This window comes from Salvia hispanica, chromosome 1, assembly GCF_029641045.1.
Source record: "Salvia hispanica isolate PSC_SH4W2 chromosome 1, Shi_PSC_v1, whole genome shotgun sequence".
NCBI lineage: Eukaryota > Viridiplantae > Streptophyta > Magnoliopsida > Lamiales > Lamiaceae > Salvia > Salvia hispanica.
In genome coordinates this window covers 37,817,691-37,834,770 of record NC_142692.1, presented here as the reverse complement: position 1 = coordinate 37,834,770, position 17,080 = coordinate 37,817,691, and the positions used below count along the sequence as shown (strand labels likewise).

At 37.0% G+C, this 17,080-nt stretch overlaps 5 protein-coding genes and 1 pseudogene across 8 annotated transcripts; 2 read left to right on the top strand and 4 right to left on the bottom strand.

The window, feature by feature from the left end:
* Nucleotides 1–172: 172 nt before the first annotated feature.
* On the top strand, nucleotides 173–961 carry LOC148933734 (eukaryotic peptide chain release factor subunit 1-2 pseudogene; annotated as a pseudogene).
* LOC148933733 (uncharacterized) lies at nucleotides 887–1,896 on the top strand. Its single transcript, XM_089063041.1, has 2 exons — nucleotides 887–1,014; nucleotides 1,264–1,896. The coding sequence occupies exon 2, from the start codon at nucleotides 1,297–1,299 to the stop codon at nucleotides 1,744–1,746; it is 450 nt and encodes a 149-aa protein (XP_088919167.1). The 5' UTR covers nucleotides 887–1,014; nucleotides 1,264–1,296; the 3' UTR covers nucleotides 1,747–1,896.
* On the bottom strand, nucleotides 1,848–6,451 carry LOC125198379 (putative magnesium transporter NIPA8). The gene is made up of 14 exons (XM_089063040.1): nucleotides 6,245–6,451; nucleotides 5,722–5,973; nucleotides 4,974–5,061; nucleotides 4,828–4,889; nucleotides 4,588–4,673; nucleotides 4,416–4,489; nucleotides 3,616–3,718; nucleotides 3,361–3,489; nucleotides 3,185–3,284; nucleotides 2,972–3,091; nucleotides 2,630–2,720; nucleotides 2,483–2,546; nucleotides 2,320–2,416; nucleotides 1,848–2,238 (listed from the first exon to the last, which is right to left on the bottom strand). Exons 2-14 carry the CDS (start codon nucleotides 5,812–5,814, stop codon nucleotides 2,014–2,016), a joined length of 1,332 nt encoding a protein of 443 aa, XP_088919166.1. The 5' UTR covers nucleotides 5,815–5,973; nucleotides 6,245–6,451; the 3' UTR covers nucleotides 1,848–2,013.
* Nucleotides 6,452–7,109: 658 nt separating this feature from the next.
* Nucleotides 7,110–9,361, bottom strand: LOC125185641 (syntaxin-21-like). Of its 3 annotated transcripts, none has more exons than XR_016130374.1 (7): nucleotides 9,121–9,361; nucleotides 8,962–9,055; nucleotides 8,605–8,744; nucleotides 8,443–8,520; nucleotides 7,900–8,057; nucleotides 7,616–7,820; nucleotides 7,110–7,370 (listed from the first exon to the last, which is right to left on the bottom strand). XR_016130374.1 is itself a non-coding variant. In XM_089058235.1 (7 exons), the coding sequence occupies exons 1-7, from the start codon at nucleotides 9,279–9,281 to the stop codon at nucleotides 7,305–7,307; spliced, it is 723 nt and encodes a 240-aa protein (XP_088914361.1). In that variant the 5' UTR covers nucleotides 9,282–9,361; the 3' UTR covers nucleotides 7,110–7,304. The 3 variants fall into 3 exon arrangements, 2 of the variants coding, with proteins under 2 accessions (XP_088914361.1, XP_088914354.1); XM_089058235.1 differs by having other exon boundaries at nucleotides 7,720–7,820; nucleotides 8,443–8,494; nucleotides 8,654–8,744; XM_089058228.1 differs by having other exon boundaries at nucleotides 7,720–7,820; nucleotides 9,121–9,359.
* A 1,785-nt stretch (nucleotides 9,362–11,146) lies between these two features.
* On the bottom strand, nucleotides 11,147–13,388 carry LOC125219137 (zerumbone synthase-like). The gene is made up of 3 exons (XM_048121019.2): nucleotides 13,272–13,388; nucleotides 13,046–13,150; nucleotides 11,147–12,062 (listed from the first exon to the last, which is right to left on the bottom strand). The coding sequence occupies exons 1-3, from the start codon at nucleotides 13,289–13,291 to the stop codon at nucleotides 11,267–11,269; spliced, it is 921 nt and encodes a 306-aa protein (XP_047976976.1). The 5' UTR covers nucleotides 13,292–13,388; the 3' UTR covers nucleotides 11,147–11,266.
* A 1,283-nt stretch (nucleotides 13,389–14,671) lies between these two features.
* On the bottom strand, nucleotides 14,672–17,080 carry SCRM2 (basic helix-loop-helix (bHLH) DNA-binding superfamily protein). Of its 2 annotated transcripts, none has more exons than XM_048119429.2 (4): nucleotides 16,290–17,077; nucleotides 15,812–16,042; nucleotides 15,477–15,647; nucleotides 14,672–14,915 (listed from the first exon to the last, which is right to left on the bottom strand). In XM_048119429.2, the coding sequence occupies exons 1-4, from the start codon at nucleotides 17,004–17,006 to the stop codon at nucleotides 14,832–14,834; spliced, it is 1,203 nt and encodes a 400-aa protein (XP_047975386.1). In that variant the 5' UTR covers nucleotides 17,007–17,077; the 3' UTR covers nucleotides 14,672–14,831. The 2 variants fall into 2 exon arrangements, with proteins under 2 accessions (XP_047975386.1, XP_088919473.1); XM_089063347.1 differs by having other exon boundaries at nucleotides 14,890–15,012; nucleotides 16,290–17,080.

Sequence of the window (17,080 nt, the reverse complement as noted above, 5' to 3'; positions counted from 1 at the left end):
TTTCAGAAGTTAGAAAGAAGAATTCATGGATGATTGGTTGTATGACAATTGATGGCTACTTTTGATATGTGAATGATTTACTTGTTCTTTCTTGGCTATAGTGGAAATGGTGAGAGATGGAAAATCAAGGGAACCAGCATGATTTCGGGATCAAATCTCACAGGTTGCTAAGATGCTTGACGATGAATATGGAATGGTTTCAAATATTAAGAGCGGGGTGAATCGACAATCCGTGCTTGGTGCCATTACTTCAGCCCAGTAGAGGCTAAAACTGTATAATAAGGAATGTGGTTTTAAGTTTTAACTTTTAATCAAGCTACTGAGCTGTCTGCAGAAATTCTTTCAAATGTTAACTTCATTCAGGAGAAACGCTTAATTGGTAAGTATTTTGAGGAAATCAGTCAAGATACAGGGAAATACGTATTTGGGTTGGATGACACCTTGAAGATTCTGGCGATGGGAGCTATTGAAACCTTGATTGTGTTGGAGAATTTGGATATAACAAGATACGTCTTGAAAAACAGTGTGACGGGTGAGATTGTGATAAAACATCTGAAGAAGGAGCAAGAGGCCGATCAGACTAATTTCAGGGAGACGGCCACCTCTGATGAGTTGGAGGTCCAGGAAAAGATGCCATTGCTGGAGTGGTTTGCCAACGAGTACAAGAAGCTTGGCTGCACCCTTGAATTTGTCACTAACAAATCACAAGAGGGTTCTCAGTTCTGCAGAGGTTTCGGTGGAATTGGGAGAATTCTTCGTTATCAGCTCGATGTAAGATCATTGGACGAGCTGTCAGACGACGGAGAGGGCGCATATGATGATTCTGATTAGAGTTTTGATCCTTTTTCCAACCTTTGCTAAGGATGGGAATTGGGTTTTGAAGGAAGTTTGATAAACGGGCTTTGCTTATGTTGTACTACTGCTATTATAAGATTCCTTTTGTTGTGCAATTTGTTCACAATTCAAACTTGTTGATTGCGGCTCTTCTTTTCACAACTTACTATTATGCCTGAGGTAAAAAGTTAGGACTAATAACTATTGCCTTTATCTTTTCTTCTCTAGAATAACCCTTTATGTTTCTAATGTTTGCTTTCCTCTCCCCTTATTCTCCCCCACTTTCCACTTTTACTTTGCACTTCTTCCAATGCTTTTATTTTTTTTCCTTAGTGGTTACTCCATTAGTAGCACTCAAAATTTGTCATATATAACAAGTCTCCACTCTCCAACGGCTATGACCAACAAATAGCCTAATGTTTTAAACAGTGAAGACAGGTATAAAGTTGAAGAAGCAGAGACATGCTGAAGAAGATGATGGCTATGGTGGCATCCAAAGTTATGGCAATCAAAGACAGGATGAGAGCCATAGAGACTCACCTCATCATACAATCGCTTCTCTTGCGGGACAAGAGGATGGTCCGCCACCTCTTCCATCGGAAGAATCACGTTAAGCAGTTTGACATAGTTGAGGAGGATGACGAAATTCTCCTACCCGGTGATCCAGAGTTCACTCAAAGCAACTCTGTTGCTACGTCACCAGCAAGCGTGGTGCAGGTAGCCGAGGAGATTGAGGACACCATGGATATGGAAGACGACTACGATGGCGTTTACACAGAGGAGGAGGAGGGGAAAGGGGAGGAATTCAAATTGGAGGATGATATAGACAAGGTGGCTGACCTCTTTATCCAAAGATTTCATCACCAGATTTGGCTGCAGAAGCAACAATCTGAGGGGGGGATCCATGCTTGAGGGGGCTAGGCTCTCTCTCTCTCTAGTAGTAGTAGTATTCTTAAGTCTCCACTTCCAATTTTTTGAGCTAGACAATGGGATACAGAAAAGTATCCTGCATGTATTCAAAGTTGCCAGCAGCATATATGACAGTATTATTGGGTTTGTTTAGTTTTTTCAAATAATAAGGTATTAATTGAGGATTTATACAAATAAGTATTAACAAAGAACAGAATATGGTACATAGAGAGATCAATCTGGGATTAATAATATGTGTGTATGTTACTCCTACTTTATACTGTGAGGAAGTAGAGTTGATGACTGCAATAAAGCTTCCTCATCATCCTCCTCATCAATCCTACTCCAACCAGGATGTCTAAAAGAGAAGAACTTGTTCCTATCCATTACATGCCCTCTGAAGCCAGTTATTTTAGATGAAACCATGGGCATCACAAGAACTGACGATGCGTTAATCGATTCATCTCCCAAACCGAACGGTAGTGAGCAAGCACCCTGCACCAAAACAGAAATTTAATTTCCATATAGTTTCTATCTAAGTTCCGCATCCGGTTCAAAAAGGAGAAATTTAAGAACCTTGGTCTTGGTAAGCAAGCTCGCTAGTTTAATCCGCATTGTTTTCACGAGTAATCTCAAGTCTTTGATAGAAGACTCCTCAGAGGGTGCAGCAAATCTGTAATTATTAGCAAATAGTGAGTACATGTCAAGTTCTTGGGCATCTAAGTGTATTGCAGAATACCTGTCTGCATCATTTGGATGAGCTGTAGTTACAGAGACCAGTGGTGTATCTTTGACATCCCCACCTGAAAAAATCTATCCCCGCTTATTAATATTCAAACGACAGGTGGGGGGATGATTCAAGGAAACCATTAACCATTGACATTACCTTTTACTTCATCAGGTGCCAGCAATGAAATGCCTATGAATACAGAAACCATTCCTAGTATGAACATTGTTGTTCGTAATGAATCGAATACCTGCTTAAAATAGATCACATATTAACCATGGCCCTTCTCTGTTAGTGAAAATAATTAGAAGTTAACCAGGACCACCTTTTAACACCAACAAATTTCTACAGACATAAGTTCATTACAAGTCTTTTGTCAAGGCAACATAAAAGTCTAATAGTATTTGAGTTCTAAGAGCAATTGGTGAAACATTTTACTTGACATTCAAGCTCTTAATATTATTTTTTAAAAGAGCCTGTTGTAAGATAAGGTATGCACACCTGATATTCTTGAAAGTATACAAATCCTGTACAAATGGAGAAAAATGTCCAAACAATCTGAAGCATGGGGACAATGAGTATTGCATCAAACAGAGACAATCCTTCATTTAGTCTTGCCATCTGTATAAATCATTAGAGAGTACGAAAAATTATAAAATATATCATACCATGCATTTTGACCATATTACAAAATTAGAAGGTATAGATATCTACCCAAAATCCAGCTGTACTGAAAAACAATAGTAGCATGGAGTAAGTGAACCAACTATGCAACTGATACCCATTTGACATGGACAACCTTAGAAGATTTGATCTACAAAAGCAAGAATTAGGAATTTAGTCAATTTTAACAGGTTATATATGGAGGAGCATACCGTAACACAACTTACAGAGACTTAGCAAACAGTACTGAACATGATCCGATAGCACCTGAAACAAGAGCATAAGAAAGTGGAAGAAGCATTTGCCAGTAGGGTTTGATTTCATGCCCGGATATAGCAAACATCAGTTCTCCTCTCCTGCATTTTCCACAGTAGACTGATTACAAGGACTGAAAGTAGAGGGGTGGCCATCTAACCATAAAAATAGATCAGAGAGGAAGGTTTCGTTTTAATTTCATTATGCAGAATTCACTGTAGCCTCACCTGTACATTGAGTGACTCAAGATAACGACGATAACCAGAATCAGACAATATATCAGGAAAGTGGTATTGCCATACTTCTCTGCCAGCTGCTCTGGTGTATAAACTGGTCGAAGAGAAAAGCAACAAAGCAAAAGTTTTGAGTTCACCAAAATATGCATGATTCATAATGAGAGAATAATATATGGAGCTTTAATCGTAAGCTTGCAGTAACTGGTTTGACATGTAATATATAGAAAAAGGCCAACAATTTCATAACCATGTGATCTACTGCCTCTTCTATTTGATTCATAACACATGAAATATCACTATTGTAGCAAACTAGCAATACATCTGAATATCATATTTTGCAAAAACTTTACTAGCTGAAAACCCATTTCAGAAGGGAAAACACAAAGTTGCTTTCGTTTTCCTTTGCATGTAATGAATAGGACCAAGAAATGTGCATACTGTGTACTAGTGAAGATCAGTGAAGTCTGGTGATTGTTGGAGAAGTTTACAAAGAGATGCTATTGTGATACAGAAAACTGATACTACTTCTTTTCACAATTTGTTTTTCAAATTTTGATCAACGAAGTCTAATTCAAATTAATATGCATCAATATCATGCATTTTCTCTCATTTGTACTTGTGTCTTGTGACCAATCAAATAAAAGTAATCGACCAAAAAAGTTGGACATCCACTATTCCAATTTCGATCATCAAGTTGAGAGTCGGAAACTAGAGCTTTGGATACTAAAAAAGAAAAAGTTCCGTGACAAATGAGAATTCAAGTTAGACATTAACATTCTCAGATGATATACCTGGTGATTGGTGGTTTCCAAAAGCCACAAGGAAGATGTTTCCGAGAACAATGAAGGCTGTGGCTATGAGCACTCTACAAAACACAAGTAATATGTGTTAAAAGGTGAAAAAAAACTGATATATGGTCAGAGTGAAGTGTAATCCAGCTTAAAAATTTAGAAATGAACATACTTGACAGCCACAGTTTTATTTAGCACGAAAAAGGCAAATGCGATGTTCGAGACAAATTGTACAGATCCCAGAGCTGCAAGAAGGGACTGCAGAAAAGATAAATAAAGAAAATGACATTAACATACAAACCAATGGTGCAATATGCGTCTGCTGGCCAGTCAAGATAACTAAATACTAGAAGATACATGAAATCTATATAAATGGTTGATACAAAGAGGTAGCTTGATTTATGATACTCACCTGAGCGGCATAGCCAAATGAAATGAAATTAAGAGAGTTTCCAAGAATAAAAAAGATAATCCCTGCATATTAACAGAAAAACAAGATAGTAAGCTATAAGATTCAATGATCATTACTCAAAACGATAGACCTTAAATTCATAGTACCGATTCTCCATGTCTGGAAGTGTATAATATGCTTTGTAAAAGCTTTCCCATTTGTCCCATCATTGGCAATACTAGAATGTCTTTCTCTCTACAAAAGAAAATTACAAAAAGTCCTCTTAAAAAAATATTCTGATGAAATCACCTAAGACAATAGCAAGGACATCTAATAATGTAAAATGAGTCAGTATAGAGATCCAAACACAAGATGCCAGCATCAGAAATAGATGAGTAAAATTTCTAGAACATCATTTTCTATCTCATCTTGCCTTATCACCAACCAACTATGGCCCTAAGGACATCCCCTGTTAGTCAGTCCAGCTCCATAGTAGACTCACAGCATTACTTTTACATATTGCACTAGTAATACATAATGCATTTGCTGCATCAGCCCTTAGATTTAGTAGTAAGATCCTTATCATTAGAAAACTAGGCCAAAACTGATATCTGCTGCATTGATGTATATGTAATGCTAACCACAACAAGTTCTTCTACACACATAACCAATCATGCATGTGAAGGTTTTGTTGTCATGTACTACAAAACTATGTCACTACAATACGAATGAGGGCAGTAACTCTAGTACTTGTTTCTCCCATAATAGTAGTATATAGGACTAAATTTGCTGGCCGCAGAAGGAAAAAGTCTTGATGGAAGAAGGAAGGATCTATTTTGACTAATTTTCCCCAGTAGGGAAATGAAAACTAATTAGCAAGCAGTTTAGGGATAAAAAATGAAAATCCCATGGCACCTCATCATGACCCAATTTAAGGAGATTAGTCCCAAAGTTGATTGCAATGCTGCCGAAAAGGTTGATGAACGCTCCAACAACCCACTCCCCCATCGATAAGCAGTGTTCAAATAAAGTCGGAAACTGTGACGCTATTCAGCCACATTTATCACAATGCCAAGTTCAAATGTTAATTGCATCCACTCAAAAATTCCTCCTTTGCAGCTTCCAGTTTGCGCCAAAGGCGAGAGTGGTGGTTGGTGATGTATGTACCTTCACCATCAATCAAACAAAAAAACAGTTCAGATTCTAATCTCAGGAAGATTAATCAAATCCACATTACATTGATCTACAAATGAATTAACGGCTGAGAGTGGGGAAAGTGAAATTGAATGTGTAACTGAAGCAGCTGAAATTTAAATTCCTCAGATCCGACCTAATGCGCATTGTAGATTAGAAAAGGAAAAGGGGCTATAACCGGGGAATGTGGTTAGAACAATGAACATTGCAAAACAACGGAATTCAAACGACAAAGTAAAAATACCTAATCAAAAGAGTGGGCGATGAATGAACAAAACTGTGCCCGGCGGAGGAGAGATTAACAAAGCTTGAATTTCAAAATGGGAGAGCGCAAATCTTAAACGGCAGCTCAAGCTGGCCGTCGTGTTTGAGGAAGAAGCGTCCACTATTTTCCCATTTTCATTTAATTTTATTCAAAATGAAAAATAAACGTGCCAACTGTCGGTCGGTACAAATTACAAAGGGACTTTCCAACTATAAACTGTTTTTCATTTCATTATTCCTTATTAATGTGTGAATTCCAAACTATTAATTGCATTACCATTTCTTCTTAATAAAATTTGTAAAATTTTCAATGTAGTACAAATATGGAGCATCTAATATCTGGATTACAAATTCAATTTAAAGGGTGATTGTGTAAATCATATACTATATTTAGAAGAATATATTACTTCATTAGATGGTCAAATATTCTAGGAATGTGGAGGTATTTATTAATCAGATTAATAGTAAATCTATTTGATAGGAGTACTATATAGTAATTCATTCAACCTAGATTAAAGTAATTCATTAATCATTTACAAAGACATCATAGATTTCTATTGGTATATCAAAATAATAGCCATCAAAGGTTAGTTTAATTCATAATATATTTTATTTTCTTTACCAACTTAATTTTCTGTAATTATATTCCCTCTAGTACTGAAAAAAAGTACTCCTACTACTATAAATATATATGCACAACAAACCACATTTTAGATGAGAAACAAGATAATCTAACATGGAAACAATAAAATAGAATCATTTGAAAGTTGAAACTATTTTGCACAAGGATTGTATCAACTATATAGTTCTCACCTTTTCTACTGCGACAAATTTAAGAACATACATACAAATTCAATCTTTGTTCATTTAATAAAACTCCACCTTAAAACGCAACTGGAAAGCTAGTATATATGCATAACATAGATAGCAGAAAAATGACTAGAAAAATCTAATAATTTACACAATACAATCTACATATATACAGCATATGCTCGAACAACGAAGAGGTCTGTAGCTCCGAAGACGATGAATGCATCATGCTACAGAAAAAGAACGAGTAGTATGACCAGGATGACGATCACTATAATTGCCAGCATCCACCAACACTATCAAAGAGGCCAAAATGAGTAATATAATAAAAACATGCATAACTATTTAAACATTTATAAACCAAGATTTATTTCTGCTGAAGCTAGTCCCCATTGACCCCTTCTCCCTCACCCTCCAAATATTAGGCATAAGGTGGGCTTCAATTTTTCCCCCTCTTCATTTCTCAAGTTGGCATACATAAGAAAGTAATATCAATTTCTGACTCAAACGAATAAGCAGATTATCATTGTATTTTGTATACCTTAGGGCATTCAGTGAAAATAGCCACCAAAAATCAGTTTTCTCTATATTTTCTGGGTCAAATCACCAATCCAGTTCAAGTGACAAATGCAACTTTCCACTCACCCAAGAGGTTTTAGAATTTCCACTTTTCGATGCCTTAGAGAGCTGCAGCTTAGCTTGGGTCGTTGAGACAGCAGAAACCTCGATACCATGTTCAATGTAGTCTGTTCAAACCAAAAGAGAGATGCCCCATGAAACATAATGGTTTACAAAGACAAGAGTTTGTCAGGTTAGAAGCTCTACCAACAGTCCTGCTCTGCTCATTAACTAAAACTGCAAGGTCTTTAAACATCTCATTTACTTCTCTAACTTGGCCCTGAATCTCTTCAATTCCACATTCTCGTTCCTCAATTACAGCTTCATTGAATGCAACGTCGTTGTCCAGTAACCGAATCTCCTGTCTAGATAATTAGGTTTCTCAGACAGACAAATGCCATACCAACAGAAACAACTTTGAAAATTTAATCCTCCTGCTACAAAGTTGACTAGGTTATAGAATCTTGGCCAAATACCTTTTTTACCTTTCCAACTGTGTCTACTATACAAGTTAATATTGAAGTGACAATTCATTTGGGGAAGCCAACATAAAGTAGTTACATAAATTCGCAGTGACAATCATTCTATGGTTTAAAATTTCTTTTCATGTATAAGAAGCATGGTAAGGGGTTTGCTAGTTGAACATTATTGCGGGCAATAGAGATTGTTAAGTTCTTCGAACACATAATTTAGCACTGAAAACAATATACAAGAAGAATGTAGTTTTAGGAATGAAAGGATCATGATCACCTCTTTTGTTCCATGAGAAACGAGTCATCATTTTCCCTTTCAAAGCTGGATTCTGCATATTGGTCATCAGGGGTAGAACTTGCAGCAAACGGGGGATTTAGAATGTCAATGATAAGAGTATATAACGAGCAACGCATGTGAATAGAAAGTTGAGCTTCTTACATAGTTATAGAGGATGGAAGAGGAAGTACAGGAGAGAATTTAGACTCACGTTCAGACGCTAGGTGCTGCAGTTTTTGAAATTCTTGCAAAGTAATTTGCAAGTCTTTAGCAAGCTTGGAATGTTGAACTTTCCTATTTGGCTGAATAAAAAAACAGTCATTCAACTACTCCACTAATAATTTGCCCACAAATGAAATTTGGTGCTGTGAGCATAGTTTCAGGTCGTAATTGAACAATACCAACTAACTAGTACCAAAAGTCAACCTAAAATCATGATCGAAGCTGGAATTGAATTAGAACAGGTCTAGGGTAAAATTCGATGGTTGAAATAGTTAGCGAGAGAGTAGAGCAGCATACATCGAGGTCGTGTGGGAGATCGGATTCAGTGAGGGAGTTGAGCTTAGCAGAGGCGTCCCTGAGCAAGTCCAGTATACGTTGCCTTGTACTTCGCCTGCATAGTGATAGTAGTAGGATAAGAGAAGAAAAGGGGGGGAAATGAAATTAGGGAAAACGAACAATTTGAGACGGTGATCGGGGGTGTCCTTGGAGGTTCCGATGGCATCAACAAGGCGACGGAAAGCGGCGAGGGCGGTGTTGGCCTGAAACAAGGCGGATTCCGATTGATTTTTGGCGCCAGATGTAGGCTTGCTGCCAATGCCAACATCTTGGAAGCTCATTTTGCATTTGAAATTGGTGCCACTCTCGTAACCAACACTGTGACTGTATGATAACTGATAATCATATGCATATAGTATTAATAAATTTATATACCGCCTCCCTCCCCTAAATTTGTCTCACTCTAACCCCACACCACCTTTAAGAAAGATAACAAAAAAGAATTGAAAATTTTAGTGGATAAAAAATAAGTTGAAAATTTTAGTAGAGCGTGAATTCTATTTTTATTTATTAATTTTATAATAAAATATAAATACAAATAAATTAGTGGAATAAAAGGTTCACTATCAAAAATGGTAAAAAGTGAAATGAGACATATTTTGGAGGACGGACGGAAATAGAAAAATAGGACAAATTTTAGGGACGGAGGTAGTATTTAATTTTATTAATAGTGTGACTGTACTCGCAGTTAGGCCGTTTGAATATTTATATATATGTCGGCACCATTTATTTTGGGCCACCTCACCAAAAACTATTCATGTACATTCATAGCCGACTTCCGAAACATACTAGTAGCATTTTTTTACTTCATTTACGAGAAATCGTAAGTTAAAAATGATGCATGTTTAAATACAAATTAATAAAAAAATGTTAAAAAATATAATTAAAATATTATTAAAAAATAATAAGACTAATAAAAATATTAAAAGTAGAATATTTTTAGAGACAGAAAAGTATATATCTATAGTATTTAAACTAAAATAAAATGTTGAAAGATATTAAGAGAATGAAAGCAAGAGAGTAGATTGCGGTAATTGATGGATTCAGAACGCTTTGGGTCAAATCTGACCGGATTTGTTTTTGGATCACTCTCAAAAGGCCTCAAGCTAATTGAGGTTGGACATGAATTATATACACCTTTCAACTTCTCTTCTTCATCCGATGTGGGATGGGTTTGTAACCCAACAATGTGTACAATCGACAATGCATGATTTTGTAATATCCTTTTCAATTATACAACGATTATGATGAAATCAAATAGCACTGCTCTATCCTTTTCCTTTCACCATATCACACCATGATCTCTTTTCGGCAACGTGGGCAACGGTTGCCATTTTTTCATGATTTTTTTCAACAAGTTAACTCCACGCTCATCCTCTTAAGTGATCACTTTCACGTAATCTCAAGCTTATTCTCCAATATGGACAAACCAAATTTCTTTTGATAGAGTATTACATTCGTTTGGATATTATTTTTTTCCCGCCATTTCTAATAACCTCATAAAATTAAATAAAATTCATTCTCATAAATACAATTTGCTAATGTCATTGGTGATTAATTTTATAAATTTATTTTAATCTAAAGTCTAAAGATTTCATAGAAAAAAAATCTTATTGTCAACTACTACCTTCTAAGCCCATTGGACCACAATACATTCAATTTTGGTCGATTTTGACGGTGTAGGCCTCCTCGAACCGTGGGCTTTGGATTAAAAATTGAGTTGCGAATTTCAAACCTAAACGCACGAATATCGAATGTTTTCTATTTCCACTTTAAAAGAGGTGCCGACGAATATCGAATGTTTTCTATCTCCACTTTAAAAGAGGTGCCGAGAACCAAGTGGAATTAACTCATTTAGCTTGCAAGTTACAACTGTCAAAAAAAGAATATGAATGCGAATCGATTAATTTGAAACAAATGAGTAATATATAAAAAAAGAGGTTCATTATGACGCTCACTCTTTTTAAATTACTATTAAAATGTCAATATAAATTTGTATTAATATTTTAATATACTATGTGGACATTTTAAATATCAATGTCAACACAATGTATTAATATGTCAACTAAGTTTATGTTCACATCTCAATGCCATCTTGTGAGTTACCAACTTAATACACCGCATGATGAGTTACCAACTTAAAAAATTAGCAACGAATCACATCCCTATAAAATAATATATTAAAACATTCAAACAAACATCAAAATATACTTTGTCTCTACGACAATGTGAAAAAAAAAACAACTTTTTAAGTAGGAAACATGAATCAACTTAATTTAGGAAAATTAAGATTCTTGAAGCTAGTGAATCCTCCATCCACAACAAGGTTATGGCCCGACACAAATTTGGCCTCATCCGAAGCCAAATACAATGCGGCCTTAGCCACATCCTCCTCTTCACAAATCGCACCCTTTAGTTCCCCTAACCCATTGATCAACCCTACTATCTCCTCCCTCCTCGCATTCGGCATTATTTTATTAAATTGTTCGATAACCAATGGTGTCGGAATCGGAGACGGTGAAATACAGTTTATCCGAACCCCGTGTCCACACAGTTCACTTGCCAGGGACTTCACTATCCCTGGTATAGCAAACTTTGACACGGTGTACGGATGCGGGCCCAGCCCACCCATCAGCCCGCTTATACTTGCGGTGCATAGGATCGAGCCCGACCCCACGGGGATCATCACCCTGGCCGCGTGCTTGATCCCGGCCATGGTGCCTCGCACATTGACCGCCATGACCCGGTCAAACTCGTCCAGGTCGAGATCGACGATACTTGGCGGGAAGGGCGACCCCGCAATCCCGGCTATGTTGCACATGATGTCGAGCTTGCCATGGCTGGCCACGGCAAGGTCGACTGCATCCGAGACCTGGGCCTCCACCGAGACATCACATTGTAAGAATTGGGCATGTGGGCCCAACTCTAGGGACGCCTGTGGGCCCAATTGGGTATTGACATCAGCAATCACGACACGAGCTCCTTGTTGGATGAATGCACGTGCGGTGGCCTTCCCGAGGCCTCTAGCACCACCAGTTACGAGGGCTACCTTGCCTTCGAGACTGCATGTGACGAGATTAGTAAACGAGATGAGCTTGAGCCTTGTAAATTACAAACAAAACAAAAATTGATGTAACAAGTGTGCATATGGGTGGAATTATTGGACAAATGCTCATCATGTATGTTTTAGAATGTCTTTCAATAATGCATTACTAGTGTCTATTCATATGTTGGAGTACTAATTTTGAGCTAGTGATGTATCACTTTCTTGAAGTGTAGTTTGTCGACCACACTTTAATAGTATTGTTTTTGCCAGTTATACTAAGTTTTAGGAATTAATTATTTGGCATATTATACTACAAAACTACACTCTTTGTATATATGTTGACAGTTTGGTCAAAATAAAGTATACAGTATATGTTAATTTTTAGGTAGTCTCAAAATATACGAGAAGGATCAAGATCTATATCTAAATATAACTATTTATAAATAAGTAGGACATGAACGCATTAAATTAATCTAGGATTTTCAAACTTCAGCCGCAGATTAATTTTAATGCAATCACCCGTTGACTTTAATAATTATCACCCAGCAACAAGATTAAATACAATGATTCCTGCTGAGTGGTGATCCCTGTGCAGAAAAGATTATTACTAGTAGAACTACGTTTTATATCACTTTACTGGGGATTAATTAACTATTAACAAAATAAAACAAAACAAAACAAAACAAAAAGAGTTACTAATAAATTAACAGGTAAAAAGAGGCATCGCCAGGCTGCCAAGCGTTGACCAATATTTATTCTTAACGAAATTGGAAACCAAATTAATTTAATAGAAAAAAACAAAAAAAAAGATGGCGATTGATGATTCATGAAGGCAGCATGCAAAAGAAAAAACATTAAACACTGAGAAAAAAAGAAATGCAAAGCGTCGGCATCAAAGCCTTAAAAGCCGGCACCAAACAAGGGACCGCATCGTTTTTTTCCCTCTATTAATTAAACACACATATATACATGTAGAAAGAGAGAGAAGGAAGTAATTACCGGCGTCCATGCGCAGAAGCAGAAGCAGCAGCGGCGGCGGCGGAGGAAAACCTCGTTGTAATCGAAGCCGAAACGACATCAGCAATCTGCGTTTTAGGGTGTGATCTGAGTGGCGCATGCAAACAAAAACGACATTAGCAATCTGCTTTTTTCGGGATAATGATGAAAAGGCAAAGGGAATAAATAATTAGAAAATGAAACACGCTTTATTTTTAGAGAGCCATACCTTGTTAGTGATCTTAGCATTTCGACCCCTCTCTCTCTCTCTCTCTCTCTATACTACTCCTATAACGTTTGGTTTACGATTGTGTTTATATGTGTGAAGAAACGATATATATATACATAAGTATTAATTAGGTAGGAAATGAAATGGAAGTAGCATATATACCGATTTATTGTAGTGATGGTGGACCAACCTAAGTAGATTGGGGTCCAGATCTGTCACGCGCTACATTATAAAATTGTATAATGCCTCATTTTTTTTCATATCATGGTTTAGTGGCTGACATCATAATTTCGTGATTTGAATATCGTCATATCCATTTAGATACTACTACTACTATATATATTGTTTCAAAAATAGCCATTTTATTAAATACAACTATCAAGTATGGATTCGCTTGGTCGTATTTATCAATACATTATTAACAAAAACTTAGAAATCGGAAAATAAAACTGGAATTGTGTTGAAGATGAAAAGGAAAACGGATATTTTTGGTAAATAAAGTAATCATCATAACATTGGAAGTGGTAGTAAAATTCCATAAGGCAAGTTTTATCCAATTTAAATTTTAAAATATTAATCTGAATAAGATTTATTGTATAGATTTCAATAAATATTGTATGATATGAGATTTTTATATAAAATATTTGAATGATCTAAGATTTTCAAATTTTATAGTAATAGTATTATTTACTACTATAAAATATTGCAAATTATGGTACTCCATCTTTTGTGTGAAATGGACCAAGAAATATAAACTCGTAAGGAATTGTAGTGAGCGCGGGCCCAATTAAAAACGATACAAATACGTTATTTTTGGGCTTGTTCATGAGGTCCAATAGATTTTACAGTTAAATATTTGGATATATTTTTATTGTAATTAATTATTATATTTAACGAGCCCAATACTAATATTCAAGTTAAACTGAATTAATATAGTATCTAGTTTTAATATTTTTTTTGAAGTTATGATTAATTAAGGATACCAACAGATTCCGTAAATCTAAAAAATATCTATAAATATTAGTACCAAAAAAAGTGTATCTGTCTTAAAGGTTTAAAAGTGGAGCTGTTAAATTAGTAGTATTAAAAAATAATTACTCATTATTTAGGAATATTCCGCTTAAAATTATTGAAGAAATATATGGGAAGCAAACTTAATAGATTGGGAACTCTCTTGTTTATTGAGAAAGGGACTACACAATTTGGTCAATTAATAGATAGAGCAACACATGTGAATTGATGGTCCCACTAACATGTACTAGTAGACAAATTAAACTGCATCTCTCTCCAAAGTCCAAACCGTTTGCTTAATTTTTAAAGATTCAGATAAAAAAAAATTATGAATGATCTAACTTCATACAAACAAGCATAATAACATTATTTGTATTTGCTTTGGAATGTAAATCACAAAATTTATGATTAAATAGATTGGAAATTTTCAATACAAATCAGATTGTATCTAACAACACTAGCTTGATTCTTGAATTCATTGTTAACAGATGCAGTCATACCTACTCATAATCCAGCAATTAGACTCTGCTTGCTAAGACAGATTCAAACCTACATAACACCATGAAATCCAGCAGAATTCAAGAGCACCGCTTTGATCTGCTCCGGCAACACGTCCTGCCCTTCCCTGAATTGCTGATATAGAGAGGAGAGACAGTGTACTAGCTTAGTTTAGGACACATCAACCGAGAGTGAGCAAAGGATGTCATTTAGATGCATGAACAACGAACGCCTACAGATCATCGAGAAAGACACTCCCATAAAAGGGAAGGATGATGCAGTGCAAGGTGAGAAATTGAAACTAACAAGACGATAAATTATCAATTTCTCATAGTAGTATCACATTGTTACTACTTCTACATCTTATTCAACTAGTAAGATTCAGACAGTGTCAGTCAGCCTTTTAGCTATCCATGTTCTTGATGTTCAACAAAAATCTTTTCTAGTTTTACATACTTTGCTATTTTCTTCTTTCAAATTTGTACTGCCTATCAATTCATCAGAGTGTCATTTTACTTTATTATCTTTCTGGCTTCATTCCAAGAGCCTCTTGAACAAGTGCTTCATTTCATTACTTCCAGAAACCATAAACAAATCAAAACACGTAGATTACTGCATGCTGGTAATCTGTAGGGTAAATCTATATGTCATGAGATGCATACCACCAAGAAAACTACATTTACTTTAGAAATCTACCTCTGCTCGGAACACATCCAAGGAAAAGCCGTTGAAACAGCTTATCACAGCTTGCTGAATGTCCAGACCAAGGTTGTCCATAGCCCTCATAGCCGACAACAGGAGACCTGGTCTACGGGCGCAGAACATGTGTATATTCACAGCCCTCCCTTCTCTCAACCTTACTTCGACCTATAAGAAAATTTAAGCACACAACGCTCAGAAGCATGTCAAACCATTTCGCACGTATGAAATTTGAGTTGTACACCATAAGAGTTTTGATCTTCTAAAGCTTATTATCCGAATAAACATGCAATCGAACAATCAAACACGAGAAAATATGCATATAAATGTACCCTTGCAGGTTGATTTTTGGGGCTGGGAGCTGAGCTTGCGCAGATTTCCTCCTTGACGCGATAAGGGAGGGCGAGAGGCGCGGTGGCCGTCAAAGGATGGAAGCTCGGTGATGGATGCATAAGAGAAGATCCAGCTGGGGTAGCTTCAAGTTCACTGTGAATTTCATTAATCCGTTGTAAAAGCTCCTTCAAATAATCTATTGCATCGCCGAGAATTGAAGCTCTATCCATCTGCAAATCAATCATTTCACCGAAAAGAAAACAGAAAATGATAAATCAAAACCAGAAATGGAGCATTTACTCCCAATATTAACAGCACAGAAACATGCACTCTTATATTTCTGATTCATTAAATGCAGGAGAGAATTTACATTTACAAAAACTCAGTAGCATAAATTTTAGTAGTAGTACTGAAATCCGAGAAACCCCCAAACAAATTGCACAAAATTGTTAGTGGATTGGGGGAATCGAGACCTACCTTGCTGATTTTAGGCACAATGGATCTGAGCATGTAAAGTCTGTCGTTGAGCTTCTTCCTCCGCCGCCGCTCCGCCATCAAATTCTTCGCCGGCATCCCCTTCTTCTTCCCCTTGTGGGTCACGCCGCTGTTGGCGTTGGAATTATTGCCGAATTTCTCCGCGGCGTCATCGGAATCGTAATTCTCCATTTCATCCTCAAATTCCGCCTTCCTCTTCCTCCCCATACTCATTCCCCCTGTATCATCAACGCTTGTCAAACCCTCGTCGCTCAAATTCTGCCGCAGCGCCGCCCTCTTCTGAAACAGAGTCGGCTGCGCTCCCACCGACGGCTGGACTTCGAGCGGCCTCAGCAGCTTAGACCTGTCGAAACCCTCGAAAGCAGCACCTCCAATGGCGGCGACGCAATCGTCGGAAAATTGAAATTGGGGATTAAATCCATTAAACATAGGCGCGTCGGGAGCGGGGGAGTAGGTCTGGTCGAAACTCAAATCGAAGAGAGAGGGCAGCATAGATTTTGGGGGTAAAAAGGGGTCGAGTTGGGAGGGAGAGGAATCCAGAGGGTTGAACAAGAGGGAGGTGAATTGAGGGTGGTGGAATGGATTGGGGGCGTACATGGCATTGTTGATGAAGCAATCGGCGGCGTTGTCGTTGTGGGGCCATGAGATGGCTTCGTCTTCTTCTCCGTCCATCCAAACGCCGCCGTTCGACCTCGGCATTGTGGTGTGTGTGTGTTTTATCTGTAAAAGAGAGCTGCAGAATGCACAGACGTATGCAGAAAAGGTAACTAGCT

Excerpts from the sequence above, each read along its gene's own strand:
- LOC148933733 (XM_089063041.1), top strand. The coding sequence starts at position 1,297 with ATGCTGAAGAAGATGATGGCTATGGTGGCATCCAAAGTTATGGCAATC.
- SCRM2 (XM_048119429.2), bottom strand. The coding sequence starts at position 17,006 with ATGCCGAGGTCGAACGGCGGCGTTTGGATGGACGGAGAAGAAGACGAA. Across the intron at positions 16,043-16,289 it reads TTGTGCCTAAAATCAGCAAG|ATGGATAGAGCTTCAATTCT; the intron begins GTAGGTCTCGAT and ends ATTGATTTGCAG. Across the intron at positions 15,648-15,811 it reads CCAAAAATCAACCTGCAAGG|GTCGAAGTAAGGTTGAGAGA; the intron begins GTACATTTATAT and ends ATTTTCTTATAG.
- LOC125219137 (XM_048121019.2), bottom strand. The coding sequence starts at position 13,291 with ATGCTAAGATCACTAACAAG. Across the intron at positions 13,151-13,271 it reads ATGCTAAGATCACTAACAAG|ATCACACCCTAAAACGCAGA; the intron begins GTATGGCTCTCT and ends TGCGCCACTCAG. Across the intron at positions 12,063-13,045 it reads GCTTCTGCGCATGGACGCCG|TCTCGAAGGCAAGGTAGCCC; the intron begins GTAATTACTTCC and ends CGTCACATGCAG.
- LOC125198379 (XM_089063040.1), bottom strand. The coding sequence starts at position 5,814 with ATGGGGGAGTGGGTTGTTGGAGCGTTCATCAACCTTTTCGGCAGCATT. Across the intron at positions 3,285-3,360 it reads GTACTGTTTGCTAAGTCTCT|ATCAAATCTTCTAAGGTTGT; the intron begins GTAAGTTGTGTT and ends TTGCTTTTGTAG. Across the intron at positions 2,547-2,629 it reads GGCACCTGATGAAGTAAAAG|GTGGGGATGTCAAAGATACA; the intron begins GTAATGTCAATG and ends AGATTTTTTCAG.
- LOC125185641 (XM_089058228.1), bottom strand. The coding sequence starts at position 9,281 with ATGAGCTTCCAAGATGTTGGCATTGGCAGCAAGCCTACATCTGGCGCC. Across the intron at positions 9,056-9,120 it reads CCCGATCACCGTCTCAAATT|GCGAAGTACAAGGCAACGTA; the intron begins GTTCGTTTTCCC and ends ATCACTATGCAG. Across the intron at positions 8,521-8,604 it reads CTTCCATCCTCTATAACTAT|TTCTACCCCTGATGACCAAT; the intron begins GTAAGAAGCTCA and ends GTTTGCTGCAAG.